This window comes from Anolis sagrei, chromosome 5 (genome assembly GCF_037176765.1).
Source record: "Anolis sagrei isolate rAnoSag1 chromosome 5, rAnoSag1.mat, whole genome shotgun sequence".
Lineage (NCBI taxonomy): Eukaryota > Metazoa > Chordata > Lepidosauria > Squamata > Dactyloidae > Anolis > Anolis sagrei.
In genome coordinates, this window is record NC_090025.1 from 3,963,633 (window position 1) to 3,973,551 (window position 9,919).

At 45.7% G+C, this 9,919-nt stretch overlaps 1 protein-coding gene across 1 annotated transcript in view; it reads left to right on the forward strand.

Annotated features, from left to right (window-relative positions):
* The first annotated feature begins 266 nt into the window (after positions 1 to 266).
* Positions 267 to 9,919, forward strand: part of LOC132777135 (programmed cell death protein 4-like) — a 25,820-nt gene continuing 16,167 nt past the window's right edge. The window contains exon 1 of the mRNA XM_060779502.2: positions 267 to 437. Within this exon, the coding sequence (XP_060635485.2) occupies positions 387 to 437 (51 nt within the window). The 5' untranslated portion in view covers positions 267 to 386. The remainder of the gene's footprint in view (positions 438 to 9,919) is intronic.

The window sequence follows — 9,919 nt, forward strand, 5'->3', positions numbered from 1 at the left end:
GTCCAGGTTGATTCCTCAGGTGCTTTGGTTGAGTGCCTCTGCAGTGCTTTCCCTGTTGTTCCCTTGCAGTTTCCCAGTCTGCAGGACTATGGAATATTATTTATGCGTGGGCAACCATTGGTGGTTTGCAAGTGGGAGTGGGGTCCTGTGATTAGTTTCCAAGAAAATGAGTGGGAGGGGTGGGTGGGTCTGAGGAGGGCTAAATGCGTGTGTGTTTGTCCCCCCCCCAAATCTGGACGCCTTGGCCCCTCCCCTCGCCCCGCCCCTTGAGCTCACTTCCTCCACGGGCGGCCCACGGGAGAAGGAGGAGGAGCAGCGTCCACGGAGCCAGCAAGCAAGCCAGCCAGCCAGCCACGCGACCCCCGCCCCACGCCTCCCTCCCACCCATGTCGGCCTCTGCAGAGCTGCTGCGCGGGCACCGCGCCCCTTTCGTGCAGGTAAACAAACCCACGGGAGAGAGGGGGTCCCGAGACCCAGGCCAAGCCCCCCACCCTCCCTCCCTTTGAACCCCAACCTCAGTGCCTCTGTGCATGTGCAAAGGGCTATTAGGCAAGTCTCTTTCTCATAGCAAGGGCTTCCAACCCAGAAAGCAAACATGGGCCAACTTGGGCCCTCCCCTCCAGGTGTTTTGGACTCCAACTCCCACCATTCCTAACAGCCTACCGGCTGTTAGGAATGGTGGGAGTTGGAGTCCAAAACACCTGGAGGGGAGGGCCCAAGTTGTCCCATGCCTACATGAAAATGGAACAGATCCAGAGCGGAATAGGCTTTGCAACAAGCAAAACACATTGTATCCTTTCCTTTCCTCTTTCCTCTATCAGTCACTTTCCCCCTTTTTTCCCCATCCTGGTGCGCTGATGTGCATCTCTCATTCGAATGCAAAGTGGTTTTAGGCCATTTCCATGTTCAATGTCATCACCTTCCTGGACTCAAACCAGTTCCAGGCATGGTCATTGATAGGCAATCCCGCCTTCCAGATGTGGTATCACCGCCATAGCTCTGCAAGTGCAGCATTTTTCCAAATGCAGAGAGTGTTTGAAGATTGGGACATCCGTAAGGAGATCAAGGTGCTTGTTTATAAAGCTATTGTCCTTTCAACCGTGTCATACGCATCCGAGACGTGGACTGTCTACAGACGTCAACATTGACACTGAAATACAACACCACCTGAGCTCTGCGAGTGCAGCATTCTTTCGAATGAAGCAGAGAGTGCTTGAGGACCACGACATCCGTAGGGAGATCAAGGTGCTTGTTTATAAAGCTATTGTCCTCTCAACCGTGTTATACGCCTCCGAGACTTGGACTGTCTACAGACACTGATATACAACACCACCTGAGTTCTCCGAGTGCAGCATTCTTTCTGAATGAAGCAGAGAGTGTTTGAGGACCGGGACATCCGTAGGGGATTGTTTATAAAGCTATTGTCCTCTCAACCATGTTATACATCTCCGAGACATGGACTGTATACAGACATCAACATTGACACTGAAATACAACACCACCTGAGCTCTGTGAGTGCAGCATTCTTTCTGAATGAAGCAGAGAGTGTTTGAGGACCACGACATCCGTAGGGGATAGTTTAAAAAGCCATTGTCCTCTCAACCGTGTCATACGCCTCCGAGACGTGGACTGTCTACAGACGTCAACATTGACACTGAAATACAACACCACCTGAGCTCTGCGAGTGCAGCATTCTTTCGAATGAAGCAGTGAGTGTTTGAGGACCACGACATCCGTAGGGGATTGTTTAAAAAGCCATTGTCCTCTCAACCGTGTCATACGCCTCCGAGACGTGGACTGTCTACAGACGTCAACATTGACACTGATATACAACACCATCTGAGTTCTCCGAGTGCAGCATTCTTTCTGAATGAAGCAGAGAGTGCTTTGAGGACCGTGACATCCATAGGGAGATCAAGGTGCTTGTTTATAAAGCCATTCTCCTCTCAACTGTGTCATACGCCTGCGAGACGTGGACTGTCTACAGATGTCAACATTGACACTGAAATACAACACCATCTGAGCTCTGCGAGTGCAGCATTTTTACCAATGAAGCAGAGAGTGTTTGAGGACCAGAACATCCTTAGGGGATTGTTTATAAAGCCATTGTCCTCTCAGCTTTGTCATACACCTGTGAGACGTGGACTGTCTACAGACGTCAACTTTGACACTGAAATACAACACCACCTGAGCTCTGCGAGTGCAGCATTTTTCCAAATGAAGCAGTGAGTGTTTGAGGACCAGGACATCTGTAGGGGATTGTTTATAAAGCCATTCTCCTCTCAACTGTGTCATACGCCTGCAAGATGTGGACTGTCTACAGACGTCAACATTGACACTGAAATACAACACCACCTGAGTACTGCAAGTGCAGCATTTTTCTGACAGAAGCAGAGAGTGTTTGAGGACTGGGACATCCGTAGGGGATTGTTTATAAAGCTTTTGTCCTCTCAACCGTGTTATACACCTCCGAGACGTGGACTGTCTACAGACGTCAACATTGACACTGAAATACAACACCATCTGAGTTCTGCGAGTGCAGCATTTTTCTGACTGAAGCCGAGAGTGCTTTGAGGACCGCGGCATCTGTAGGGAGACCAAGGTGCTTGTTTATAAAACCATTGTCCTCTCAGTTGTGTCATACGCCTCCGAGACGTGGACTGTCTACAGACGTCAACATTGATACTGAAATGCAACACCACCTGAGCTCTGCGAGTGCAGCATTCTTTCTGACTGAAGCAGAGAGTGTTTGAGGACCGCGGCATCCGTAGGGCGACCAAGGTGCTTGTTTATAAAGCCATTGTCCTCCCAATCGTGTCATATGCCTGTGAGACGTAGACTGTCTACAGACATCAGCATTGACACTGAAATACAACACCACCTGAGTTCTGTGAGTGCAGCATTTTTACCAATGAAGCAGAGAGTGTTTGAGGACCGGGACATCCGTAGGGATACCAAGGTGCTTGTTTATAAAGCTATTGCCCTCCCAACCCTGCCTGCAAAACGTGGACTGTCTACAGACTTCACATACAACTCCTGGAACGATTCCATCAGCGCTGCCTCTGGAAAATCCTGCAGATCTCTTGGGGAGACAAGCGGACAAACGTCAGTGGGCTGGAAGAAGAAGCAAAGACCACCAGCATTTAAGCGATGGTCCTCTGCCATCAACTCCACTGGACTGTCCACGTTGTCCAGATGCCCGACCACCGTCTCCCAAAGCAGTTGCTCTACTCCAAACTCAAGAACGGAAAACAGAATGTTGGAGGACAGGAAAAGAGATTGAAAGATGGACTCAAAGCCAACCTCAAAAACTGTGGCATAGACACTGAGAACTGGGAAGCCCTGGCCCTTGAGCACTCCAGCTGGAGGTCAGCTGTGACCAGCAGTGCTGCAGAATTTGAAGAAGCACGAATGGAGGGCAAAAGAGAGAAATGTTCCAAGAGGAAGGCACCTCTCTCCAGCCGCACACACTCTCCCTCGCCTGCACGCCCTTTCTCCCCTCCCTGCTTGGAGTTTCAAAAACAGCCCTCCCCTTGGCTAAGAGGCCGGCCAATCACAGTGCAGGAGGGCTTTTGGTGGGAGGATTTGTCATCTGTTTCCAAAAAGTAAGAGACGAACAGGTGGGGCGATCGTCAGTCTTCTGTGCCAAAGGGGTTCCTCAGACCATCAGAAATATATGTTTTCTGATGGTCTTTGGCGACCCCTCTGAAACCCCCTTGCGAACCCCCCTCAACAACAACAACAGCAACAACAATCCTAGAATCCTAGAGTTGGAAGAGACCTCATGGGCCATCCAGTCCAACCCCATTCTGCCAAGAAGCAGGAATATTGCATTCAAATCACCCCTGACAGATGGCCATCCAGCCTCTGCTTAAAAGCTTCCAAAGAAGGAGCCTCCACCACACTCTGGGGCAGAGAGTTCCACTGCTGAACGGCTCTCACAGTCAGGAAGTTCTTCCTCATGTTCAGATGGAATCTCCTCTCTTGTAGTTTGAAGCCATTGTTCCGCGTCCTAGTCTCCAGGGAAGCAAAAAAACAACTTGCTCCCTCCTCCTCCCTGTGGCTTCCTCTCACATATTTATACATGGCTATCATATCTCCTCTCAGCCTTCTCTTCTTCAGGCTAAACATGCCCAGCTCTTTAAGCCGCTCCTCATAGGGCTTGTTCTCCAGACCCTTGATCATTTTAGTCGCCCTCCTCTGGACGCACTCCAGCTTGTCAATATCTTTATTTGGACATGAGACCCCTTTGGATGCAGCCCAAAATCCCATTGTGTTTTTTTAACTGCTGCGTCACACTCTTGACTCATGTTTACCTTCCTCTTAAACAAGTCCCAAGTTGCATTATAGTGTCTACAGAACGTAATACACCGTTAAAATACCCTGTACATAAAAATGTAGTGTTAGTTTGTGGGATGAACTTAACTCAAAAACCACTGGACAAATTGACACCAAATTTGGACACAAGACACCTCTCAGGCCAACGAGTGACCATCACTCATAAAAACACTGGAAAACACAGCAGAAGAGACTTAAAAAGCCAAAAAAAAATACATTACAATGTTCATGCTTATCTTCTTACCTAATGGGATTTACCTATTCCTTTAAAGTGCTTTTTACTTAGATGCTTTTTACTAATCTATATAAATAAAAAGGTAATGTTTGTTTGTGGGATGAACATAACTCAAAAACCACTGGACAAATTGACACCAAATTTGGACACAAGACACCTCTCAGGCCAACGAGTGACCATCACTCATAAAAACACTGAAAAACGCAACAAAAGGGACTTAAAAAGCAAAAAAAAGAAAAGAAAATACATTACAATGTTCATGCTTATCTTCTTACCTAATGGGATTTACCTATTCCTTTAAAGTGCTTTTTACTTAGATGCTTTTTACTTATCTATATAAATAAAAAGGTAATGTTCGTTTGTGGAATTAACAGAATTCCAAAACCACTGGACGAATTGACACCAAATTTGGACACAAGACACCTCTCAGGCCAACGAGTGACCATCACTCCCAAAACACTGAAAAACACAGCAGAAGGGACTTTAAAAGCCAAAAAATGCATTACAATGCATGTGCAAAACTACATAGGTAAACACACATACATATACACAAATATATATACACACACAAAGCACATATACACAGACTGGGCCACAACAACGTGTGGCAGGGGATGGTTGGGACTATATAAATCATTAAAATGCTACATATCTCAATGGTGAGATGCCCTCTTACAATCTATCTAAATACAAATCTAATGTTTGTTTTTGGGATCAACATAACTCAGAAACCACTGGGGGAATTGACACCAAATTTGGACACCAGACACCTACTAACTCAAGGGTTGACCATCACTCATAAAAACACTGAAAAGCAGAGCAGAAGAGACTTTAAAAGTAAAAAATACATTACAACGCACGCGCAAAACTACACACATATATATACACAAACACACACATATACACACATATATGCATATACACACACAACACATACACAGAAAGCAGGAAGGAAGGAAGGAGAGAAGGAGGGAAAGAGAGAAGGAAGGAAAGAAAGAAGGGTAAAGAAAGGATAGAAGGAGGAAGAGAAGAAGGGAAAAAAGGAAGGAGAGAAAGAGGGAAAAAGAGAAGGAAGGAAAGAAGGGTAAAAAGGTAGGAAGGAGAGAAGGATGGAGAGAAGAAGGGAAAGAAGGAGGGAAGGAGAGAAGGAAAGAAGGAAGGTTAAAGAAGGAAGGAGAGAAAGAGGGAAAGAAGGGTAAAGAAGGAAGGGAGGAGAGAAGGAGGGAAAGAAGAAAGAAAGGGAGAGGAGGAAGGAGGGAGAGGAGGAAGGAAAAAAGAAGTGTAGAGAATGAAGGAGAGAAGAAGGGAAAGAAGGAGGGAAGGAGATAAAGAAGTAGAGAAGGAACAAAGGAGAGGAGGGAGAGAAAGAGGGAAAGAAATAAGGGTGGAGAAGGAAGGAAGGAGGGAAGGAGAGAAAGAAGGAAAGAAAGAAGGGTAAAGAAGGAAGGGAGGAGAGAAGGAGGGAGAGAATGAAATAAAAAAGTGCAAGAGGGAAGGAAGGAGAGAAAGAGGGAAAGAAGAAGGGAAAGAAGAAGGGAAGGAGAGAAAGAAGAGTAAAGAAGGGAGGGAGGAGAGAAGGAGGGAGAGAATGAAATAAAAAAGTGAAAGAGGGAAGGAAGGAGAGAAAGAGGGAAAGAAGAAGGGAAAGAAGAAGGGAAGGAGAGAAAGAAGAGTAAAGAAGGGAGGGAGGAGAGAAGGAGGGAGAGAATGAAATAAAAAAGTGAAAGAGGGTAGGAAGGAGAGAAGGAACAAAAGAGAGACGGAGGGAAGGAAGGAAGGAGGAAGGAAGGAGGAAGGAAGGAAGGAAGGAAGGAAGGAAGGAAGGAAGGAAAGAGACAAGGAAGGATGGAACCAAAGAGCAAAGGAAGCGAAAAAGAAACTGGTAGAGAAGGAAGAAAGAAGAAGGGAAAGAAAAAGAGGAAAGGAAGGGAAGAGGGAGAGAAGGAAGGAGAGAAAGAAAGGAGAGAAAGAGGGAGGGAAGGTTGGCCACAGCAACGTGTGGCGGGTACAGCTAGTCTATATAAATAAAAATGTGATGTTCGTTTGTGGGATTGACATAACTCAAAAATTACTTGACGAATTGACACCAAATTTGGGCACAAGACACCTATCAGGCCAACAAGTGACCATCACTCATAAAAACACTGAAAAACACAACAGAAGGGACTTCAAAAGCCAAAAAACAAAAATTACATTACAACGCGTGCACAAAACCACACATATATATGCAAACACACATATGCACAAATATATACACACACAAAACACATATACACAGGCTGGGCCACAGCAACACATGGCAGGCTAGTACTACATAAAATGCTATATGAACTAGTTCTTGCATAGTTAAAAACCAAGTAAAACTCAGTATTGTTAATTCAGTATTAAACCAGAAAACACATCTATATATATAAAACTGTTAGGGGCGTTCAACGGGACAGCAAAACGCGAAAACCTCTGGACCAAAACTCCCCAAACTTGGCGCGCACATACCTTAACCCACAAGGTATGCACAGCTCTCATCAAAATAGTAAACAACATTTCAACAAACCCACAATTTCAAAAACAAAGGGAGCATGCGCAGAGGCCAGGAAGTCACGCCCCCTTCCTTGCCCCCCCCCCACCCCTTCCCGCACTTCCACTCCCTCGCCTGTCAGTCTTGCTCCCAGCACTTCCCGCGGAACCGCCATAACAACCGAGGCTGCAACCACCGCATCGCTCGACGACTGAGGCTTCACCGAGCGACGCGGTGGTTGCAGCCTCCTAGGCGGCGGGCCCAATCAAGGAAGAGGAAAAACATCGAAGGAAGGAAGGAAACAGAGAAGGAAACATGGAAGCAAAGAGCGAAGGAAGGAAGGAAAGAGGTAGAGAAGGAAGAAAAGAGAGAAAGAGGAAAAGAAGAGGGATGGAAAGAAATGGGTAGAGAAAGAAGGAAGGAGAGAAGGAAAGAAAAGGAAGGAAAGAGGAGCGAAGGAAGAAGAGAAAGAAAGAGAAAGAGGGGGGAAGGAAGGACAGACAAAAGGAAGAATGGAAACAAAAACTAAAGGAAGGAAGGAAGAAAAGAGGCAGAGAAGGAAGAAAGAGAAAGGGAAAGAAAAGAAAAAAGGAAGAAGGAAAGAGGAAGAGAAGGAAGGAGAGAAGAAAAGGGAATGAGGGAAAGAAGGAGAGAAAGAGGGAGGTAAGGTGGGCCACAGCAACGCGTGGCAGGGAAAGCTAGTTGTGTATAAATAACTACACTATGATTAGGCAAAAGCATCCCCAGAGCAGTCAGCTGCAATCTCAGAAATTAGTCTTGCCCGGGTTTTCTCTGCTGCCAATGCAAAAAGAGACACCTTGTGTTGGAAATGTCAACTGTCTTCAAACCTCCTCTAGTAATTTGTTTATCTATGGTTCTGTTTGCTTAGTGTATTGTATATGTGTTCTGGTATGCAGCTTCCCTTGCTCTATGTTTCCTGAGATGTTGTGGGAGGGGCTGCAGACCACATGATCAGCTCCGATATGAGCACACTTCATTAGTCTTTGAGACTGTTTATCTATGGTTCTGTTTGCTTAGTGTATTGTATATGTGTTCTGGTATGCAGCTTCCCTTGCTCTATGTTTCCTGAGATGTTGTGGGAGGGGCTGCAGACCACATGATCAGCTCCGATATGAGCACACTTCATTAGTCTTTGAGACTGTTTATCTATGGTTCTGTTTGCTTAGTGTATTGTATATGTGTTCTGGTATGCAGCTTCCCTTGCTCTATGTTTCCTGAGATGTTGTGGGAGGGGCTGCAGACCACATGATCAGCTCCGATATGAGCACACTTCATTAGTCTTTGAGACTGTTTATCTATGGTTCTGTTTGCTTAGTGTATTGTATATGTGTTCTGGTATGCAGCTTCCCTTGCTCTATGTTTCCTGAGATGTTGTGGGAGGGGCTGCAGACCACATGATCAGCTCCGATATGAGCACACTTCATTAGTCTTTGAGACTGTTTATCTATGGTTCTGTTTGCTTAGTGTATTGTATATGTGTTCTGGTATGCAGCTTCCCTTGCTCTATGTTTCCTGAGATGTTGTGGGAGGGGCTGCAGACCACATGATCAGCTCCGAGATGAGCACATTTCATTAGTCTTTGAGACTGCTTAGAACTCAGACTCCATTAGTCTTTGAGACTGCTCAGAACTCAGATTCCATTAGTCTTTGAGACTGCTCAGAACTCAGACTCCATTAGTCTTTGAGACTGCTCAGAACTCAGACTCCATTAGTCTTTGAGACTGCTCAGAACTCAGACTCCATTAGTCTATGAGACTGCTCAGAACTCAGACTCCATTAGTCTTTGAGACTGCTCAGAACTCAGACTCCATTAGTCTTTGAGACTGCTCAGAACTCAGACTCCATTAGTCTTGGAGACTGTTCAGAACTCAGACTCCATTAGTCTTTGAGACTGCTCAGAACTCAGACTCCATTAGACTCTGAGACTGCTCAGAACTCAGACTCCATTAGTCTTTGAGACTGCTCAGAAGTCAGACTCCATTAGTCTTTGAGACTGCTCAGAACTCAGACTCCATTAGTCTTTGAGATTGCTCAGAACTCAGACTCCATTAGTCTTTGAGACTGCTCAGAACTCAGACTCCATTAGTCTTTGAGACTGCTCAGAACTCAGACTCCATTAGTCTTTGAGATTGCTCAGAACTCAGACTCCATTAGTCTTTGAGATTGCTCAGAACTCAGACTCCATTAGTCTTTGAGATTGCTCAGAACTCAGACTCCATTAGTCTTTGAGATTGCTCAGAACTCAGACTCCATTAGTCTTTGAGACTGCTCAGAACTCAGACTCCATTAGTCTTTGAGACTGCTCAGAACTCAGACTCCATTAGTCTTTGAGACTGCTCAGAACTCAGACTCCATTAGTCTTTGAGATTGCTCAGAACTCAGACTCCATTAGTCTTTGAGATTGCTCAGAACTCAGACTCCATTAGTCTTTGAGACTGTTCAGAACTCAGACTCCATTAGTCTTTGAGACTACTCAGAACTCAGACTCCATTAGTCTTTGAGACTGCTCAGAACTCAGAGTCCATTAGTCTTTGAGACTGCTCAGAACTCAGACTCCATTAGTCTTTGAGACTGCTCAGAACTCAGACTCCATTAGTCTTTGAGACTGCTCAGAACTCAGACTCCATTAGTCTTTGAGACTGCTCAGAACTCAGACTCCATTAGTCTTTGAGACAGCTCAGAACTCAGACTCCATTAGTCTTTGAGACTGCTCAGAACTCAGACTCCATTAGTCTTTGAGACTGCTCAGAACTCAGACTCCATTAGTCTTTGAGACTGCTCAGAACTCAGACTCCATTAGTCTTTGGGAC